This window comes from Vanessa atalanta, chromosome 22, assembly GCF_905147765.1.
Source record: "Vanessa atalanta chromosome 22, ilVanAtal1.2, whole genome shotgun sequence".
In the NCBI taxonomy this organism is placed as follows: Eukaryota; Metazoa; Arthropoda; class Insecta; order Lepidoptera; family Nymphalidae; genus Vanessa; species Vanessa atalanta.
The window spans coordinates 638,366-662,430 of NC_061892.1; the positions used below are offsets into that span (position 1 = coordinate 638,366).

The 24,065-nt window shown below is 32.3% G+C and overlaps 1 protein-coding gene across 2 annotated transcripts in view; it reads right to left on the bottom strand.

The window, feature by feature from the left end:
• Window positions 1–220: 220 nt before the first annotated feature.
• Window positions 221–24,065, bottom strand: part of LOC125072634 (S phase cyclin A-associated protein in the endoplasmic reticulum) — a 62,961-nt gene continuing 39,116 nt past the window's right edge. For both annotated transcript variants that reach the window (XM_047683277.1, XM_047683276.1), the window contains 6 exons: window positions 15,890–16,007; window positions 15,401–15,592; window positions 7,535–7,643; window positions 6,975–7,075; window positions 3,526–3,687; window positions 221–3,330 (listed from right to left, as the gene is read on the bottom strand). In XM_047683277.1, coding sequence (XP_047539233.1) covers window positions 3,232–3,330; window positions 3,526–3,687; window positions 6,975–7,075; window positions 7,535–7,643; window positions 15,401–15,592; window positions 15,890–16,007 — 781 coding nt within the window. In that variant the 3' untranslated portion in view covers window positions 221–3,231. The remainder of the gene's footprint in view (window positions 3,331–3,525; window positions 3,688–6,974; window positions 7,076–7,534; window positions 7,644–15,400; window positions 15,593–15,889; window positions 16,008–24,065) is intronic.

The following is a 24,065-nucleotide window of genomic DNA, read 5'->3' on the forward strand; positions in this document are numbered from 1 at the left end:
TACAGGAGCCTGTGTACATGCTTGGAGCGAATTTTCAATAACAGATAGCGGATGATCATTTAGTTCCGAAGGTGTGTTATCATTTAAGAACACACTGGCAAATGAAGCACCCATATTGTTTAAACAACCATGACATGATAATCGCACCATTATTGATTACACGAACAAAAAATTACGTAATATAAAAAAAAATCCGGTGCAAACAAATAAAACAAGACTATATTGTTACACAAATGTTTATTTACCGCTTACACAAAAATAGACAATGAAAGATACACGCGAAAGTTATTAAACGCTAAAGGAAAGAAATCACAGATCCAATACATTCATTATAACATGACACTAAAGCTAACAAAAAAAAAATCTCCTATACATCGATAAGTAGCGTACAACTAATAAATGTAAATCACAGTTTTAATTAAAAGCTTATCACAAACGGAAATACGTAATCATGAATGGAAACCCGTCTCGGTACTTACAAAGGCTTTCGAACGTGTGCATCATCAGTCCTATACAAAATTTCAAATCGATTACAAAAAGATTTTTCGCCAATTTTCATGTCTATCTCTCCTTTTTTTATCACAGCGTTCCTATAATTTAATATCTAACAATCCCTTTCATCATCCATCGTTAGACGGCTGGTGTCCCGCAAGGCACACTTCTAGCACACCTCCTCACGTAAACACATCTTACGCTTATCATGTTGCTGACTCATAACAGCACCACCAAGAACCGTTCATTTCAAATTCGAACCATTTAAATACTAGAAATAAATATAAAAAGAAGAACGATCCAAATATTGTCAATATGTACCCAATATTTCAGAAATCGCGGAAAATAATTTCTAACGTTTTGTTTTGTGTACCGCTGTCATACATATTATTATTTTTTTAATGAACATTTATACACATACATATACATATATTAAAAAAAACACATTTAAAAAATTAACTACCGGATACGAATAGATCTGTAACAAATCTATTCAAATTTAATCGACCAATTTGTCAACCGGAAGATCAAAATGAACGCAATGCAAAATTTCCTCGACCATTGATAGTTATACCATAAGATGTATTTACGTATCTCGAACAGCTCCATCGAATGCACCTCCCCTCCACTATCGAGTGCACACACTCAATTTCGTATAACATTTAGCGTAAAACAAATACTGATCGAGGAACACAGTGGATCGCAAACGTAATAATACTATTATATAAAAAAATATAATTGTTAATTTTGTATTTAAAATTCGGGATAAAAAATATGAACATTTAGTTTCACAAATATATACTTGTGCGGATATAAAAGTCAGTTGATCCGAATAACTACTTGGAAATAAATAAAGAGGAAACTGAGTTACAGAATTCCTGTTTCATCTGCTTACATCCATAGAAAAATATGTATAGAGACATCAAAAATCGTAAGACGACTACATTACCAAGTAACATTATACAACATGTTTCAAAGATTATCTGTAGACTAAACTTTTTTTTCCATCTAGATTTTGGATAAATATGTCTGATATTTTTATTATTATTTTTTTTTAGTTTTTTCGTTACAACACATAACATCAATAGTAAGATCATGCTATCACAACAACTATTAACTATGCATCATTTTATGTTGAAAGCGAGCTACTAATTTCACATTGTAATAATAGACAATTAATTTTTTTTTTTGTTTTTTTTTTTATAATGTTTCGAGACATAGATAATTTAATTTTTAAATTCAAAACGATAGCTTTGATATGGAGCAAACTTAAATTTAATTTAGAAATAGAAATAAATTTTTTAATACAAAAAAATATACCCAATGTTCAAGAAACGTATAGACAAAATTTGATTGAATGAATTAAAAAAAATATGATTTTTTTTTTAAATATTTTGACGAAAGAGAACACAAATCAGAGATATACGACGCAGTAGCTACTCGGGGTGACCTAAGGGCATACCATTTTGCGTATGTCCTAGAACTGCCCGATCCAATTCTTCTGCATCGCACTCTCCGTTACAATTTCCGAATTCGAATACTAACCTAAATTAAGATTAACACGAAATAATTAAACTAAAAATAGAAACAACAAAAAAAAAATATCATTCTCTAAATCATCTGTAACGTAACGAAGCAATTTATAGTCACGAGGACGATTGAAGCGACTAGTACTGAAGTATTACCTTCAACGATGGAAACTTTAAGCTTTTACAAAGAACTTAAAACTGATACTTGTAATCATGAAGATAAAACTTCGAGAATACCAAATAAAGTATCGTTCGATAAAGTATCTCTATAATTTGTATCTTTAAAATATTTACCAAAAATTTAGATACATATATTTCCGTTATATAAAGATTTATGAAGGTGTGTTTTTGAAACAAAAAAAATATAATTTTAGAAAAAGAACCATAAATGAATATATTTCAATAAATAAGTACCCTAAATAATAACCGATGGAGTGCAGTTTTTTAAAGCACAACTTATTCCGTAAAATTAGATGATAATAATATTAATAATTTAAATTAGTTATTTAGACCTTTGATTATTTTATATTTTTAAATAAATCCATCTGATGACATTTTATCTCTTAACATACAAAAAGGCAACAACCATTTTAGACTAGTACAGACGAGACCACCGATTCCAAAATAAGGTTCATCCTTTCGCATACAATTCTTAAATTAAGAAAGTTACGAAAGAAGGACTTAAAGGGTGGAGGAGTTAAGAAAGATAGTCAAGTGTTCCACAATACCCACAATACAATGTCATAAACAAAGTTTAAAACATTACAAATAAAGGTGAATTAAAATAAATAGATAAGTATTTAAATAACAGTGCCTAAGAGATAAAATATCATGACGCAACTGCCACACACGCAGTTTGCTTACAATACATCGTGAACAAGAAATTTCGCCAATTTTATTCCATAGCAGTTTTATCGACCAATAATTCTGTCATATCAAATTTTATTTGTATCGTCAGTGAATCAGTTAAGATTTAAAATAATGTTCGTATTACTTTTTCAAGGGTTTCTGTTTCTGATGTAAATAAATGTTTAAAATTATTGAAATTCCTATCGGCTGTATCTATTAGTACCGTTTAAGGTTTATGTTCGTTATGTTTTTCAACATCATTAGTGTTTGGTGAGTCATTAACATTGAAATTAGTCATAAATTCGGTTTTAGTTTCATTTCCTTAGGTTCAGGTGTTTTATAAAATTGTCGATTCTTGTATTTACTTCTTCCCTGGTGGTTTCTTCGTCCTCCCCTGTTTAATCACTTGGATGAGTTTTATTTTCTGAGCCTCTGGGCTTTCATAGAACTCTTCAAGCATCTGGTAAAAGCAAATATTTCATTTAAACAACATTAACATATATATTTTAAATTTATTACAGCCTGTTTAGTTTGCCATTTAATAGATTTTGTTTTGATTTTAAACTATTATCATATGCACCAAATACAATCATATGTTTTGAAGAATTTGATTTATATATATATATATATATATATATATATATATAATACTTACGGTCATGCTGACTTCGGAGGCAATAGCAGCAGCGGACGCCGGTCTTTCGGCCAATGCGATTAATGTTGGTAACAGTGCGTGACTTCTCGCTTGAGAAACGAGCCAATTGGCGGGCAGCGTACACAGAGCTTTGATCACACTCCAGCCCTCGCAGATTGTCTCCTAAATAGAAAAATATACCAAGTTAAGGAGTGCTCATTAAACTCAGGATTGCTTTTTCAAACTCATTACTTAAAAGTAAACACAGCATTCGAATACTTCCTTTTTAAATTAATTCTGTAAATGTATGAGTGTATCTTATTGTAAATAAACTTAATGAATACAATTTAAAAAATAAAGTAAAACTCATTAATTTTAATTAAGACCACCGTTCTTTCTATTTGGTTTTTACTCAAATTTAATTCATTTTATAGCGCTGTTTATTCAAGGAAACTAGGAACAAAACGTGCTTAAAAATACATTAGAACATTTAAAATTTTATAAGTTTTAGCTGTTGATAATCTAGCTGTATTCGCCTGAATCGCAGGTCTTTTTACCACGAGAACCACTTGTCCCAAAAATAAATTATATTGCTAAGAAGTTTTAAGAATATTACTGATCCTGAGCTTACTGTACTAAAATATTTTTTATGTACCAAACTATAAAATAATATATGTAGTGAATATAAAAAAAAAAATAGTACTTTTTTATAATTTTATGGGTAGTTTAAAATTAATATAAATTCTGTACATGTTCGAATAAAAATGATAAGATGAAGAAGTCCAAAAAATATATCCATTAAAAATATCAAACGAAAATTACGAAATAAGGCAATCACGGACACTCTCCGAAATCTACAACATTATTTACGCTAAATACTATTCAAGCATCAAGACATTCCATCGTTATCTAAAAATTCCGTCTACATTTTCTTTAGCAACCATAAAAGAATAAAGTTAAGGCTACTCTAACTAACAGTATTTCAAAGTCGCGATAACCGAAACCATTAAAACACCTATTAACGTATATCACAATGTCCAACAAAAAGGTGAAACGGTCGAAACACTATACATACATATAATACTTCGACATCGTGTAAATACAATATTTTTAAGGCATTAATCGTTGGAGATAATTTGATAAAGGCAAAAAACACATTTTACTTAAATATTATCTGTTTGTATGTGCGTGCAGACGGCGGTAATGGATATACTTTAATTCGAAATATTTTTACAGCTAAACGTGAATTATTTAAGGCTATTAAATTTCTATAAAACAGCATTGTGCTCAATGTGCTGCATTTCTGTGGCAGTTAATTTTCTATAACGAAATAAAAAATATTAAATTGATATAGAAATTTCAATATATACATACATGTATTTAAAAACTGTATAAGTAGGTGCAATAAAATTACTAATATAAAAGAAAATCGTAGATATGTTGGATATAAGTCTGTTTTCTTGCCGTGTATAAATAATTTTATCATAATAAAAATAAGGGGAATTTAATTCTGGAAAACTAAATTGCTAAAGAACGGCCACGAGCTCGTCGTAGATAAAACGCATGTGTTCTTACGAATTCGTTATTAAAGTTGAAGTACCATATAAATTATTCATCTGGATGGTCACTTCCCTGCTCTAATGCAAAAGGAACAACAGCGGCCCTAATTTGCTTCCTTGAGCGACTCCAGTCACAAAGACACCTGTGCCCGTGGGAACTTTGTTGTCTTTTAATAATTAACTTCGCTTCTTGTGTTTACTATGTGTTGTTTTTTAACGGTCAAGTTAGAATTACTTCGAAAGTGGATAATACTATTAATTCTAATATGAAATATCATGACCAATAGATTCTAACTAAAACCAATCTTTATATTGGCAATGAATATTTGAACGAATAATTAAAGTACAAAATTGTGTAGTCAAGCAAAAAATTATTACAGAAAAAAACAGTTAGTAAGGTGATACGTTGAACTTGCAGAAACTATGTTTTCCCATAAATTCTCCGTTAGCCTTAATTTATAAAACATGAACACACAAACACGGAGATATCAAGCGCCTACAATCTGTTCCTTTTCTTTCGATATTTTGTTTTTATTTATTTATTTATATTATATAATTATTATAAAATAACATGTCCTGACTGACTGATTCATGATCGCCGACCGTAAATATTAAAGTTAGGGCCATGAAATTTGGTGAGTAGGATAGTTTTATTGAGTAGACCCACTAAGGAATGAATTTTGGAAATAGGGGTTGAAAGTTTGTACGAAAGTCCGTCATTTTTTAAGTTAGAGAAACATGAAACCTTATTTATGACCGCGCCGTTGCAGAGGGTCTTCGTGATAAGCGGTCTCCACACACCACCACACAAACATTGGAACTAAATTGTCCTACTCACCCTTCGAATCAGAACATCATAATACTAAGAACTGCTGTTTGGTGGAATAGAACATGTAGGTACATACCTATGGTGGAATGTGACGCGTAGGTGGAATAGGACAGACTCGTACAAAACCCTCGTCAACAAAAATCTAATCAGTACTTACAACGGTAGATATAAAATTTGGCGATTCCCATAAAAAAAGTTTAGATGAAAACTATTCTATATCAACAAGAGCTAATATTTATCTTGTAAAAGTACTTTTTGATGATAATTACGTGACTTTTCACTCAACACCAAAACTCTAAAAAAATGCGAGCACCCCTCTATAAATTTGTATGAATATATAAATAAAACACGTAAGCCGACCTTCCAATAGACAATTATTTTAGTACAAGACTTTGTCCAGCTTTTTCAAGCATTACAAATTCTCGGCCATTCATTCGCCTGTGACATAGTTCAATAATTGCCTTCGTATTCCTTGCGGCCGTTTAGTTCTCATGCGGGCCACACCTGTCTCATCACGTGCGCATATTTTATAATTAAAACTACCACAGGATTATTTATTGGTTTGATGTTTTATGAATTTGAAAAAAAAAAGAAACATGTTGCTTCAATATAAATTCGTACTTAATTAACGAAGGCTTTACGTAAATAATCTATGAGATTTTACTTTTATAACCGAATAACCAAAGTTGTTTTTAAATTTAAATTTTAACGAATGGTACAGAATAGGAATGCCTGGAGGAAGGTGGTGCGAAGTGTACAGGAGAGCCACACGCGTGGTGGTCACGACCCTCAGTAATGAGGAAACGACTAGGAAGAAGAAGAAGAAGAACCAAAGTTGACGTAAAATATGGTCATAGTCATTATAGTTCATGAAATGCTAATCAAAGTCAAATAAACTAAGTCGAACAGTGACCAATCAGATTAAATTACTATTAGTTAATCTAGTTTTGTTCAGTATTTCAGATAATGAAGGATATAAGATTTACAAAAGCCTAGAAAGATTCTATAAACAGTCATTTATAAATAAGAAATATTTAAAGTGAGAGATAGTAATGTCCCACTTTTTTAAACACGGCACCAACCTGTAGCTGAGGATTGTTGACCACCACGAAGCCGACGAGTACTATGAGGTCCAGAACCATCGTCTCTGACAAAGTCTGATCTAGACGTTGGTTGCTCAGATCTGAAAATATATCTGGTTTACGGAACTGAACAATAAACATAACGTTATCAGAAAAAACACATAAAAAAATCGTGTAACATTTTAGTATAATTGATCTGAAAACGAATCTATTTTTTTAATAGACCACCTGATAGTAAGTGGTTACCACCGCCAAGAGACGTTCTTAAAAGTATTAACCATTATGTTCATTGCCAGTGCGCTAACAACCTTGGGAACTATAATGTCATGTCCCTTGTGCTTGTAGGTGCAATGGCTTACTCACCATTAAACTAAAAACGGCAGAATAAGCATTGTGTTCATTTTTGTTTCGTTTCTAAACTGCTGTTTTTAAGCAGAAACTTTTAACATAAGACGTTTCGTTCAAACAGTATCCAGTTGCTACTACGATATTACGATTTTCGGCTAATCACATAAAGGCTATACACAGTAATATGGATAAGGATCAGGTAGTATTCTCACGTAAAGCTGTAGTCCGCGGTGCCTCCTTTTCATTCGGTGCATGCTGAGAGAACAACCTCGCGACAGCCGCGCGGAACTCCAACGGCCATCCGCCTTCACCAAATGCTTCCTGACAAATTAAAAATACCATCCACTGATTAAACGACAACGTTAATTGTTTACAAAAGACAAAAACGACTAATGTATAATTATTATATTCAAGAAACGATTCGTTTTGCTTACGGATAGTAGAATTTTCTAAGAGATTTTATTCATATGCTACCATTGCTAATTAAGGATTCGAAAACTACAAATAATAATAATAATAATTTAGTATAACGAATGAATTACAAACATAAGTGTTTCAATCGGAATCGTAAATGGGAATAAAACAATTCTACTATCCGTAAGCAAAACTATATATTAATAAAATTAGTAAATATCATTCACATATTAAAAACACAAATTTTATATTGTTGAAATTAAAATTTTTACATTCTTTTTTTTTATTTATTTTGTTTTTTCTTTTCATTTTTGGGTCAATGTGAATACTGCCACAGATTCTACCACTAAAACTAATTTTATTTACAAGTTATATGTATTGCTCATTGTAAAGTGAACTGTAAGGTTCTTTATGATTAATAAAGCTCTTTAACCTGAAAACTAATTGTCTGTTGAATATAGTAACCAGCTTGAGTTATTTCGCTTGAAAATTACTTATTCGTTAGAATCATTATTAATTAAATTTAATTCAAAATCTATTAATATGTGTAAACTATGAACATGTTCCCACTTTAATTTAAAGTATAAGACATTTTAAAACCCTCAGTATCACGACCAAGATGTGCTCGATTAAATAAGATTATTTAAAATTAAATATAACTTATATTTAAAACAATATTAACACATACTAAACGAGTAGTTTCTGTATTTACTTTTTTACAAATTATTGAGTCAAACGCAAACGTTTCTCGTAACTATACTTAAAATCCAGCTAATGTTACTCCGCCACGAATGTTTTAACTTTTCCCCCCGTTCCACCGTGAACCAAGTTTTCTCACTCAAGCGTAGATGTACAAATCTCTTCTCGTATTCCGAGCACACGGCTGCGGGTCACGCAATGCCATTGTTTCAACCTCTCGCTTTCATGAGACGTGAACATGCGAGATTTTTATATAGGGGATTGATTTATTCGCGTTTTCACACGTTCGTAACTTATTATTTATGAATACAGCCTTTTTTTAAACATACTAACATTAGATTTATAATATAGAACTGGACGAAGAAGGCGACGATTAACCACTAATTGCAAAGCTATTTTGAACTTTGACAACATTAATATGTACTTAGAATGCTGTTATAGTTTAAAAACAATGAAATTTGATATTTAGTCCTTCGAGCCGGATAAATCTGGTACATTACACAAAACATGTTTAACCGATGATAAAAATGAATGTATTATATTACAAACCCAACTGTTTATGAAAACATAACGTCAACAATAAACAAAAAAGGCCGGGATGATTATTTAAAAAAAATACATACAGCAATTGCACAACAATCAATCATAAAACTTACCCTACACAAAAACCATTACAAACAGGAGTGTACCACATCTGTGACCGCAGCTAATAAACTTATAATCTTGTTTATTATCTATTACGGCCCACCGTAGACAACTAAACAAACCGAGAGATCCCATGGGTCGCCAATTATTCATGCCATTATGGGGCCGGTATACAGACATCAAAGTTGGATCCAGTACCCGAGAGAGTTGGATTGTTTGATTTTTATTATTATCTGTAGACGCTAAGTATTTACATTCTGAGTTTACTTTGAAGTTATGAGTGAAAGGTAAATTCATTATTTCGTTCTTAACATTATTTTTCGTATATCTGTACAAAAATATTATCATAGCTGTGTACCTACCTACGACCGACGTGTTTGTGTGTTTTTTTTTTAATATTCATATGTTTTATAAAATTCATTTTTTCGATTATTATTTATATTATAAAACTGGGTAGCTAAGGTTTGAACTTTTATGTTAAAAATTTAACTAAAGACATGATCTATTACTAGGAGTAAAAATCATTAAGTGTTCTCACTTACTGGATTTTTATATGTATCGGATAGATTATTTCGGATATCCGATGATTTCGTTTACGGCTACGGAACTCCGTGAAATACCTGATTCCTAATAATACAAAATTAAATAATAAATGAATACACCTAATACTGAAAAAAAACATAATGTTTCATTTGCTAAATCGTAAAGCGCAATGTTCAGTAAAAGTCTATTATATCAATGTAATGACAGCTCTTAGCATGAACAACAAACGTATAATTATTTACATTTCCCAGCTTTATATGAGATGAACCCTTTTGATTATTTCCAATTATTTCGAATGGAATATCACTCTACGGTAACAATTCACGTGTCATCATCCTTCACGGTCCACTAGTTAGGGTTTAAACGTTCGACGGCTAACGACAACGCAGTCGTGAAAAGTATAACTAGATTATCCTTTATTATTATTTATTACAATTAAATGTATATTTTGTGAGCCGTAATGACTAGAAGACGTGAAGCTTGGTCATTTATTGGCAAGTACCATGAGCGTGCTGTTCTGTGTGCTGTGAGCAGTTGCACGTTTCTTGTGCTTGATTTGTTTATAATTCATGTCAAGGTCGGTGGTGAAGGAATACATAGCGTGGGATACGTATGTCTATTAGCTATTACAATGATTTCGAAATAGTAATAAATGTAATTTACTTTCAAAACAAGACACCAAAGAAAAGATTCGACGGGTAATAAATAAAATACAAAAGCATACACATTAATACCTCGAATTTGTTTAATAAATTATCGTTTAACTTCGAAATAAAAGTTTTTTTTATCTTCAACACACTCGTACCTATTGTATTGTCTGACCGCGGGTCAGAACAATAAATAGTTATTGGGATGTTTCTGGCAAGACGCTCTAAATAAGTTGGCGGTGTTCCATTGGCTTCAGTAAGCATGTTAACCCGTTGGTCCTGTGCCTGAACTCTGGTTGTATCGGACCATGCCAAACCGCTATAAGAATAAGAAAATATACGAGTGGAACTATGTTTGCTCACACACTTGCACTATCATAACTTCTGCACGGTTGGCTAATCTGCGCCGTTGACAGAATCCGCTGGATTTAAATCGACCAGAAGAACATTTTACTTGGTGGTAGGGCTTTGTGCAAGCCCGTCTGGGTAGGCGCCAACCATTCGTCATATATTTTACCGCGAAACATAAATTACACACAACAACACTTAGTATTTTTGTGTTCCGGTTTGAAGGGTGAGTGACACAGTATAATTACAGGCACAAGGTCATCATCTACTTCCCAACGTTGGTGAACACATTGGCGATGTAAGGAATTGTTAAAATTTCTTACGGCGCCAATATCAATGGGCAGTGGTGACCAGGTACCAGGCCCATTTGGCAATTGTTAAAATAAAGCATCATCGTCCACGACATTCAATGAAATCAAAATTATAAATTGAGATATGTAAATTTTAACACATATTTTTGAATCGTCAAGCGATATCACCGGGTGGATTCTACCGAGAAGAACCGACAAGGAACTTATTATCCTTTTCATCATCATCATTGTGCTGCCTAATAAATAGCTTATGTATCCAAAAAAATATTTTTACTGTATATATTCATAAATCATGTTTGCAGCGCAACCTAAGGTTTTGATAGCACCCGGTTTATATATACATATATACATATATATATATATAAATGATATAAATCAAAATCAAATCAAAATATACTTTATTCAAGTAGGACTTTAAAAGCGCTAAATCGTCATTTTGTAAAACTATAGTAAGTGAAGCAAGCAGTAGGTACCACCGGTTCAGAATGCAGATTCTACCGAGAAGAACCGACAAGAAACTCAGTAGTTACTCGTTGCCAACATTTAAAATACAATGTTATGTTAGTTAAATACAATTATAACTTGCCGGAAATGAATGCTCTTTAATTTCAACAAAATTCCTAAAATCGAAGTACCAATTGAAATAGAAGGATAATAGAATTTATATAAGTTACACAAGGCCGGAGCAAACCAGCACCGATCCCGGTAGTTCTGTAAACAGTATCGCTACGTAATATATTTGCGATGGACTCCGCAAACGTTATGTGCATCGTGTAGGGTTGCCCTTAGTCTTCTATCGGAGACATCGATTGACCGACGAACCTATTTTGGTAAGATGTTACACGTGATTATCAAAAATTATGGTATTTTATTTAGTTACTAGCCGAGCCCGCGACTTCTTGTGCGCTTAAATTTAACAAAAAGTTATTTTTGTATCCTGAGTTACTCCTTATTACATCAGCTATCTGCCAGTGAAAATCACGTCAAAATCGTTCCAGCCGGAACAAACAGACAGACAGACAAAAATTGAAAACAAATGTTATTTTGGTATATGAATACATACCTAAATTTGCATTTAGTAAAAAGCGGTTATTTTAATATTACAAACAGATACTCCAATTTTCTTATATGTATAGATTATTATAATAGTAGCTTTTTGAATCTTATACCAGCCGAAGGTGTGCTAAAATAATCGGGGACTTTCCATAACACGACGAAGATGACTCAATATTAAAAAACAAATAAAAAAATCGATAACCCTTATATTGATTTACTTTAAGACTCTTTACAAGCGAATATATTTGTAAATGTTTATTTATCAAATAACAATTTAACAACAACGATAAAGAATTAAAAACTTTTTACTTATATTATGTTATTTTAAAGTAAATTAAAATATCGATAATACCGATGTCCGTACACGGCACATCACTACGCCACGGTTCGGTGAACAGATGATAAATTGGCTCCTTGTCTGTAGCCGCTGCGGTTTTAAATTGATTGAGCTAACCTAACTTCGTTACAAGGATCAGGATTTCGATAGAATTTGCCTTATATCAATTTTCTTGATAGCGAATTGATTGTTATTTTAGATTCGATAAATAGAACTTCAAAAAATTTATTTTAAAGAGTTCCTACGTAAATACATATATACAAAGTACTTTAGAATGGTCATTTTACATTATTATATTAAATATAAAGGCTAAAAACAATGATAAATAATACATATATCTCCTGGAAGAACCAGCAAGAAATGAATTATCACATTTATTTCTCAACATCAATATTACATAGTTCACTTAAATAAACTCAGTAGTTACTCTTTTCCACTAAAACAACAAATACTAACCGCCACGTTTTTTATCATCTATGTATATTTCACTAGTTCCTGACTGCGGTTACGCTCACGTGTGGTGGGCAGGTGACAGGTACCGTATTACCATTTCTGTACCGCTCACGTGTATACAATGTTTCATGATGATCACTTGATTAGTTAACACGTAAAACAAATGAATTCCCATTCGCAATCATAACATTAGTAATAATATTGAGTGATGTGCCTTATTTATATAAATATTTAATGTCAAATAGGAACTGTGGTTTCTCTTGGATTATATTCATATATATTATGATTTCTCGCCTGCAATGACCTAAAGTCAAATCTAATTGACGTGTATAGTAACTGCTCTGCTCCTCAGTATCGTGGCGTGAAGCTATACAGCCTACAATCCACATACATAACACACACACAAACACACATGGAGGTTACCTTACGATATTATCTTCCACCACCAAATACGAGATTAATTACAAACGCAAATCAATAAAGCATATTTAATCTATTGTCATATCGTAACTCTGTCTATAGTTTTCTAAAGAGCTCGTGCTCTTTTGAATTAAGAACCGAATTTGGTGAAATTTCGTATGAAACATGAATGAACTCCAAGAAATGAGTTGGCTACTTTTTAACCTAACGCCGTTGACGTACAAACTCTAAAACACGAGCAAATCTGCGGCCGACAACTAGTATATAAAATATGGATATATTGTATTATTTATTATTCGCGGTTGTAGTTTTTCTTCATAAATTATTCTGTCAACGCTACAGTTATGGTGCGATTGTCATATCAACATTTTATGTGTTTTTTTACTTGTGCATGTTGTCTTCTACTTTAAGTGATATTTGTACTCAACATATAGATTAAAATTAAAATGTATATTATGTGTAAACGTTTATGTACAACCATTGGATATCCTAAAATAAATATGTACTAGTCCGAATTTGAGCTTGGAATCTTAACTTAGCTTAAAACCTAAGTGTGTAAACCACCAAGCCATCTCAGCATTAGGCAATACAAAATATACGACAAGTTAAAGGTAAAATTTATGTAAAGGGATTTGGAAACGTTAAGCTCACTACAGTAATGTATAAAGCATTTCACGGAGTTGACAAACTCTCGTTTCGTTGTCCTGGTTCGTCGTTGTCTTATCTCCGAGCGTCTTACACTAATATATTCTCGTAAGACAGTAGTCGTGGTCAAACAGACGAAACACGACTATTCACCCGAGACACGTGGCCCGCAGTCGGATCGATATGGATAAGATTTCATATTTAACTCTCGTCCACATTGTTATATTGAAATCATATAAGTTATCACAAATTGACATAAAAACCTACTGAGTTTCTTTTGGCGATTCTTATCAGGTCAGAGTATTTTCTTTGTCGAACCGGTCATAGAATACATAAGTGTAAGGTTTCTATATTGTATCAAGTATCTTGTCTTTTCATTTGATTTGTTATAAACTAATTTAAAAAAATAAAAACGGAACACAAAAAGTCATAATCGTGTACAATTCACTATACGTTACAAAAAAAAACGCGAGGTATTGCGGGTCACACGGTTGGAACGAGTTATCTTTCCATTATGTATTGAATAAGACACGATGACATTAATTAACAACGCTTGTGAGCAATTAAATAAAAAAAATGCGCTTCTAAACCCAAATACTAGAGTAATATAGCAAGTGTTATGACGGTCAAAGTCTACACTTATTTTTGGCCAGTAACATTCTCAATGTGTCTGGAGTGTAATGCACGAGGAACTTCATTCCAAAAATGAAACCTTTCGAAAAATCACGAAAAATTCAAATTTGACTCTTAAAATTTCCTCTCTAGAATTCAATTTAGAAAAGAGATCCATAAAAATATAGACTTTATGTAAACGTTATATTATTATGAGGCAATTTTTTGTAGCAAAAATTTGAAGAAAATGTTCCAAAAAATACTTCCTCCATACACAACCAAGTCACCCTTAGTATCGTTGAGATCCTAAAGCCCACACATTACATCCCGCTGTAACCGGACCCCTGTTTGCTGAGCACACATCCAGCATTGATACTCCGGTTAATTAAGGACTCTGAACAAATACTATGGTAACGAGATGCCGTTTAAATAAAACGAGTGACCGAACTGACGTTCGGATATCTTTTGTTTTAATTAACAATTAATGATACAAAATATAAAGACAAAGTTTTGATTGCTATTTGCTAAATATTTTTGTGGTTTTGTAAAGTTATTTTTATCAAAGTTAAATATATTTGAACGTAATGTTGATAGTAAGCGGGCACTGCACATGCGAAACGTAGTCGTGGTGTGCATTCACTCCGCGATCGTCCTTTTAAATCATCTCCCTATATAGAAATATTTCGACTAGGATTGGCGCCGACATATTACCTTCTGATATAGTCACAAAACTATAAGCTTGGTATATATTATTTAAAAAAAACTACTGGTTTTATTTCAAATACAAATCATATTGCAAGACTCAAAGAGTGCTTTAAATAGAAACCTAAAATAACATCAATTAATCCAGAAACCTATCCCGCCAATCAAGTGTAAAACCTGAATACACTAACTTGAAAAAATAAATCACTAATCCAGCCATTATTTTCAGTAAATTGATTGTCTCACCTGTACGATCTGATGGTCCATCTCAGCAATAGCTCGTAGCAAGTGAGCCGTTCTCGCAGCTCGCACGAAGTCCCCGCATTGTCCTAGAGACGCTCCCTTAGCGAAGAGCATGCAGAATTCGGCTCGAGAGCCGCATACGCTTTTACCGAGAGCGGTACGAAGCGCCTGCTTCGCGTAAGTCCGTTCCGCACCCTGGTGACATTACAACAAATTGATGCAACCATCAAAAATGACTGTGGTCAGTCTAGCTTAACTTTTGATGAGTGCCTGATTTTATTTGATTATAAATTTATAATCACTTTAATTATTGGAGACATACTTGACAAGTTTTGGTTGCGATAAATATTTTTCTAATTGATGCTTGTACTATACATATATCAAACTTGTACAGGAGAGGATTATAAAACCGTCTATGCTTATATAATCTCTAAATTTAACTTTATAAAGGTTATGAAAATTAAATTAACGACGTGAAACTAGAATACTCACAATATCTGGCAAGTAAGGATGGCAGAGGTCTGCGCTGACCGTGAGCAAGGTCTGAATACTCTCGCGCGCTTCACCCGCCTTTTCTGCACGGGTTATACAACCGCTAAGGCAGAGGTAGCTGAAAAAAAAAACATTCTTTTAGATATATTCCAGAAATATTACTCGACTGTAGGGAAGTACTACCCACTCATCATAAATTCTACCACAAAGCAGCAATACTTAGTATTCTTGTATTCCAGCTCATAAAATCTCAGTTTGTCCTAACGATGTTTTCCTTCACCGCCAAGCATTATATAAATTATTTAAAACACAAATTAAACACATGGTTGGGCCTGTATAAATCGTTTAAGATTCACAAAACAGTACTTATTATTTTTTACGTAGCATGTTTTAGAAATTTAGTATTTAAACATACAGCACCCTTAACCGAAGCGAGCAAATCCGAATGAAAAACAAACATCGCTGTGTTGACGACCGCTCAAACAAAACAAGAGGAGAGAGCCACAATATTATGATATATAATGTTATTCAAATTTAAAGTGTGTTTTCAATTTTTACAAAAACATTGTCTACCTACATATTTTTTATTTCATATGTAAATATATAAATATTGTTGTCGTTGAACGATTTCGGTCAGAGTCCCCAATCTCATGAGATTGCCCAATCAAAGTGCACAAGTGTGTGCGTAAGCACTATTTCCTTCCATAACACCATAGGACGGCAAATCCAACACGACCATCCATAGTTTAGGTTGGTTCTCTTTCACGTGCTTTCCGAGGCACGGGAGTGAACACACCTCCAACTACTAAACTTCGGACAACTAATGATAATTTTCGATTGATAAGCCCAATAACTTTTTTATCGGCTCGTATTGGGGGATTGGACCCAGGACCTCAGGAGCTTGCCTTACATCTAGCCACTAGACCAACGAAGCGATCAAAATGACATGTATCTTATTCAAAATGTCTCTTATTTTTGAAGCATCCTTTTACAACAACAAGATAAATAAAATTTAAAGCAACTTCTGGTATGAAGAGTTTATCAAGAAGAAAAGCTAAAAAAACGAACAATAGTTACTCTTTATCATCAATCATATACAATTACATTCATAAATTCTGTATAGGAAGCTCTTGTACAAATCAAATCAAATTCCTTTATTCGATAGAGAAGCATTACACTTACTTATTGATTGTCAAATTTAACACTACCACCGTTTCGGAAAAGAAATACCCTCACCTAGGAGAAACGGCAAAAGGAACTCAGAGGCTTTTTTATCAATTTGTGATTATTTACGTATATAAAATATCAAATAAGAAATTGCCAGGAGGCAATCGTTTCATTCTAACCTAACTCACTAATAACCTTTCGAAAACAACCGTTTTTTAAAAAAAATATATAATTTCACAATAGAGGCATTTTGAACGCTTTCCGGGGTCCTCTATTGTAGAACCATATTTGTTCATGAACTATTACCCCACAAAAGTGTTACTGACTCTATGCAGTTGACTAACAGGAGTAACAAGTTTGTGTTTTTTCCTTGTACCAATGCTATGAGTGTCACATTTTCTCACAAATTCATCAGTACCTACAGATTTCTTCAGACTTCAAAATCAATTGGTAATGTAAACCCTTAGAAACCATAGTCGAGTACCCAAACGATTCGCAAATAAAAAAAATCGCTGCAACATCATCCAAACCCCTGCGAATCCAATTATAACTCGGCTAATATTTAAACTTGATGTACGAAATATAATAACCCTTATTGCACAAAACATAAGATTTACATTGGGAATGCGACGCCAAGTTCATTATACTGGTACCGTTGAGTTAAGATCGTTTGTTTAACAAAAGCACGATACTGCAAAACTAAATTATAATTCAGATAATATTATTCTGTTGACTGAGTATGATGGTTCCATCTTTCACCATTGCGCCTAATTTTAGGAGATTTCTTGTTAAATTTTGTAGAATACAATTTTTATATTATTTACTGTTTGTATATTTTGTGGGTGCGTTTCTCGTCCATTTGGACCATCATCAATTTTGCGTTGCTTATAGTATGAGGTATATGTGAGCACATCTTAAATATGAACCAGCTGACCATACCACGCGTTGTTGTGGCTACGTTATACGTTGAATTATATTGTATGATAACATTAAAACACGCATGAAAGTCATGAATGTACCGGTACTAATTTCGTATCAAAATATTGCGAGCTATGCGTTTCACAACTAGCTATGTTTCTATCAATTTAAATAGATAGTATGGCACTTTAAATCCAAACTGAGAAATTCACGACATTTTTTTATTTTATTGACCAAAACCGGGCTTTAATTAAAAACCAAGGATTTCGGGATCTGGAGAACCAAAGATTGAATTCCCTATATGCCAAGCTTTACCTATGAGGCAATCATAAAATAACTCTTATAGGAAAGAGGTTCATAACTAGGTCTATGATCGACAGAACATTGACAATGTGACGTCATAGTTGACTTCCTATAGCGCCAGAGTATATAAGCATCAGGTATCAAAGAATAACCTCCCACGTCTCGTGAGTCCTAAAATAAATCGAGTAAGAAATGTTCTCTTTACTTAATCACCACTTTTTCCGTTCTTGTAATGTATAAATCAACGAATAATAAAAATGAGACATAAAATAACCCATTAAACCGATCACTGATTGGTTATAATCCTGTAAAATTTAGAAGGCCGGTAACAATAATTAATATAATAATAAAAGTAAGATCACGAGATGATCACGAGAGACCATCTTGTGCGCTCGTCTTGCATTGTGGACAAATAGACATTACTTTGTTATCTCATTTAGATCACTAAGATTAATTGGTATTAGCTTATTGTTAGAGGTATTGAGAGTTAAAAAAACCTAATGGTAAGGGGACACCACCGTCCACAGATATTGGCGCTGAAAGAAATAGGTACCACTCCTTATATTGCAAATGTGGCACCAACTTTGGGAACTATGATATTATGTCCATTAAATTAAAGTGCTCGCAAGAGCCTACTTTAAAATTATACATTGTACAATATTTGATTTGTTTATGCAACTGTTGTTGACCAATTTTCATGTCGAGCGGTTGAACGGTACCGACAAAGGTGTGCTGGAGCGCCATCTAGCGGCGAGTTACAACGAAGTGGGTTGAGTAAAAACCTTCCGTAAGAAAAAATATATTATAATATTCACCAATTGTCATGATGATCGATCAAACTTTGAAGTCTATTAATATCTTTTTTTTTTTTACTAATTAATTCCAATGCGTACAACTTCTATACGCGTTTTTATTAGGTATGTTATGTTTGTGTCGAGTTTAAGTAAAAAGCGTATTTTTTTGTGTATTAGAACAATAAAGTTTATAATGGTAAATTTGCTTACATAGCGTCATTGATATTAAAGTTCGTAAATTAAAAAAAAAAAAAAACAAAATATTATAATGTGTTAAGATGATAACACAGCGTGTAATTAGTGTTCGTGTTATATTCACGTATGCTATTCGCAATTTAATTGTATACGAATGCATAATTCGTATGCGAAAATAACACATTTACTTTTACGCCAGTTCTCAGTAGACATTTCAAATCAGCTGTGGCTTTAAGCTTAATTAACTGTTAAATGAAGATTTAAAAATGCCTGTTGTAGCCTACTTGAATAAAGTACAATTTGTATCTGGGTGGTTTGTTTTTATTTATGTATTTATTTTTCAACACAGTTCGCGTACGCATTTACGGAGCATTCCAGATAAATTTATAATTCCGTATATCCGAAACGACGTTGGACCGATGGATTCCAGGCAAGAAATATTTAAGATAACACTATCTTAACACGTCACTCGGTGAGGAGGTCCAGTGTAATCGTGTCTCGAAAATACCGACAACATTATAAATTCATTCAAATCAACCATTATGTTTCAGTGTGTAGAGTTCAATTTAAGCAATGATGAGAAAAAATATTTTTGTAGCTGACCACATTATGCCTGAGTGACCAATCGGGAAAGCGAGTTTGTAATTCCAATTTCGAATTCCCGGCGCTCGAACGGCGCCATGTTGGCATTTCGTTTTTTAAAAAGCCGAAAAGTTTTTAGTGTCTTATTTTAAGTGTTCTTGTTATTTTAAATTTTCCATACTAGTTTTATCAAAAAAATAATAAGTTAGAATAGTAAGCAATAAGACATTAACGTCACAAAACTATGCATCCCTTCCATTATGAAAATTGGAATTCCGAAGTGGTTCGTATCAATTATTAGCGGGATATATCTTTATATATTCTGAAATTTCGATTACCAACTATTAAAAACAAAATAAAAAAACTATCACTTGAATGTTCGATTAACTCCAGAGGAGCGAAGGTCTGGGATTCAAATCTGGTTAAATTTTCACGGGCGTAATTGGTGTTGATAAATAAATAGATAATTGACACAGAATAAACTTAATATTCCGAACTTTGGCTATAGAGCATTGGAAGTAGGTAAAGATTGCAGACAGATTAAGGACGCTGGCAGTATTGCACTCGCGTGCTTCTCAATCCCGTTATGTCGAATTTCCCATCCCATCTGACACGACTAAGGGAAAAATAGGGCCCCTGTGTTTGCACACTTGTAATCATCTGCCACAACATGCTAAAATAACTCTGGAGTGTATATGAGTATTATGAATACTAATACTTAGACAAGACTGATTTAAATATAATATTAAGTTACTTAATTATTATAATCTAAATACATATAGACGAACTCCGCGGCCGAGTAGTGTATACACCGGTTTTCATGGGTACGCCCCTCCGAGGTCCCGGGTTCGATTCCCGGCCGAGTCGATGTAGAAAAAGTTCATTAGTTTTCTATGTTGTCTTGGGTCTGGGTGTATGTGGTACCGTCGTTACTTCTGATTTTCCATAACACAAGTGCTTCAGTTACTTACATTGGGATCAGAGTAATGTATGTGATGTTGTCCAATATTTATTTATTTATTATATTCTTAATAACAGAGAATATTATAAATGCAACAAAATGATATATTGATGAATGTTTCAATACCAACTTAAAAATAAACTTTACGTATACGTAACACTCCGTTTATTATTATCGTCGAAATCGCAATGTTGCATTAAATCCGAACAAAATAATGGTAAAATATATTTCAAAGCAGGCGCCAATGATTAATGGCCCACGTCGCCCAATCGGGGCACGTTCTAAATTCAAACGCGCTAATGGAAGACGAACTAAACAGGCGGCGCCTGCGCATTGAGTGTTAACCGACTGGAAAAAAATACCCGAATTTAGATCAATTATGGATTTTTTTTTGTAAATTCAATTATTAAAATGATTTTATATTTCTTAAATTAAATTAAATACGTTTAACCAACAATTTTCGATAATAAGATATATATACATAAAATATATTTTAAAAAAGGTAATAAAAATTTGTTCGGTTTCGGCTTATATTTGAGTAAAACATTTTTACTAAATATCATCTACTATTTACATATTAAAAAACTTTTTTTTGATAAAAATAATTCAACTGAAACTTCTAAGCAAATAAGCGGGAAACGCGTGGTAGGATAAAATAATTCAACTAGCAACACTGAACTTGCCTTCGGCTACAAAAATTTATAGCGCGTTTAAGATGTTTTCGTTCTTAATTTCAGTTAGATAAACGTGGTTGGTGAGTTTCGGCGCCTTTGCGAGGTGAATTATGCTCCTCCATTATAGAGTTTTGTCTCGTCTCGACGTGTTCTAATTTAAAACGACCATGTATTTTTAGGAGAAGTTCTAGTATCAACAAAATATTTTCAATTTACTACTATAAAAATATATTTTTATTTGAACAAGCATCGAATACATCCTGTTTGGATTGAATCGAATCGATATTGTCGCTGATGAAGTTTATACAAGTTACGACTGATGTATACTACTTTTATTATCCGGATAAGTTTGCCTGTCACTAAATTTAAATTTTATATTAAAATAAACATAAAGAGATATAGCTGATTACGCAATATGTCAATTTAATAAAATATAGTAGAGTTTGCATGCCATAATTTGAGAACATATTAATTCCATATAAATTATAATATTCTGATAATATAATATTAGAATAATATTCTATTAGGTACTGGTTCGGAGAGTAGTTTCCACCGATAAAGCTCGCAAAATAAATCAAAATTAATCCAATTCATTAAAATTTGATAAGAATTATTTCTCAGAGTTTTTTCACTAAAAAATATTGATTTTCTTTCCATCGAATGTTTCCCTCTTTAGAGTTCAAGGTAAAATATATATATATTAGTAAGTACTAGAAGATGTGATGAAGCTTCAAGCCATTCATCGTGTATATTTATACTGATGTTATAGAGGTAAAATTTGGAGATAAGGGTCGTTCCGAAGGAACTAATGATCCAATTCTATTTTTTTTTGTACTAGTAGAAGACTACATTATTCTTTATAGCACATAAATTATATTCATAACATTTTCCTTATAAATAAAATTTCTTTAAAATATTTAATATTAAAAAAAAAAAACTAATTAAAAATTCAAAGTAATAAATACACAGAATATTTTTTTTATTATTTGTTTAATCTAATGAATCTTATAATCCTGAAGTTAAAATAAAAACCAATTGACAAAAACCTCCTATTCATATCACACTAGTGACCGACATTTGTTTTATTTACAATTTTGCGCGGGAAAACATCTTGTATTATTTTTTAATGCCATACGAATGACGTTCTGATATCGATAAGACTTATTTTTATGAAATCGAATAAAATAACAAAATATGAGTTTATTAAACATATAATAATTATAATATGAATGTAACTGCAAAAATAAGTACTTCCAACAGGAGATAATTGTTATACTTCACACGAATTAATTTTAAACGATAACCAATACAACATTTCCACAATAATGAGTATAACGTACGGCCTGGGTGGGTCTGGGTAAAATGGTCGCATCGAGATTGTTGTGGCATCTTAAGTGCGGAAGGTATGTTAATTTCTCAGGACGATTTATTTCAAGCGGGACCAATAAGGGACGCGCTTACATGTCCCGATATATCGTTGTGACGTTTGATTTGATATTGTTATTAGCGTTTAACAGCTGTTAAATATAAATTATAGAAATAATAAAGCCGACCGATTTACTTTAAGACGTATTAAACCTAATAAGGAACTTTTATGAATTATAGTTCGTTTTTAACGTTCTGATTTAACTGGACATGCGATACAATGCTTTCTATAAAAGTTATTTAGACTAAAATTATAAATACAAAAGTAACTCTGTCTGTCCTATGTATCTTATGTCTAACATGTAACAACCAACCAGTTAAACGCAAGTAAAGCCACAGACGACAACTAGTTTTTGATATTTATATTTTTGGACTATGCTTTTAAGTAATAATATACTTATACATATTTGTACTCTATCTGTTAAACTGTAATTCTATTCATGATAGTCATCTTTTTACCCTTATTTTTATATTTCTTGGTCTGCAGTAGTTTATTGATATAATGAACGCTGTTGAACTACCCATAAAACACAAACGTACGGTTCAAATGAAGCAATATCGTTAATCTAGGCACCGTTTTCAGAAACCTAAGATACCGATCACTGATTAATAAAATAGAATTATCCAAATTGATTCACAATTAAGAAATTTAAAACATACGCCCAAAATAAGGAATCTTCTTTTTTAAGTCGGCTTGAAATAGTAGGAGAGAAAATATTGCGATACTAGTTACACAATTCTATTTTTATAATATCCTTAGTTAGTTCGTAAAAATTATCAAACATGAAAATTTTTTCATGAATTTACATAATTTAGTTTAATATATAAACTTTCCAATAGATTACACACAAAAAATATCACAACACAACGTAACAGGTGTTTAAATCATTACACGAACCCATAAACGTCCATAAAAATCATTCAAACGAATCATGTAACGGCTACACGAGGCGTGACAGCGGCACACACATTGAGACATCAGAATTTATTTCATTTTAATAAACGCAAATATAAAATTCAAATGTAATCTAAACAAATTCATTGCCCCTTTTAGAATATAAAATTTCAATTTAAGAGGGGTTCGGTGTTAAAATGAACTCGCTAGTTTGTTTTGTTATGTAAATACAATAGAATAGGTTTCATTGATAAATTTAATT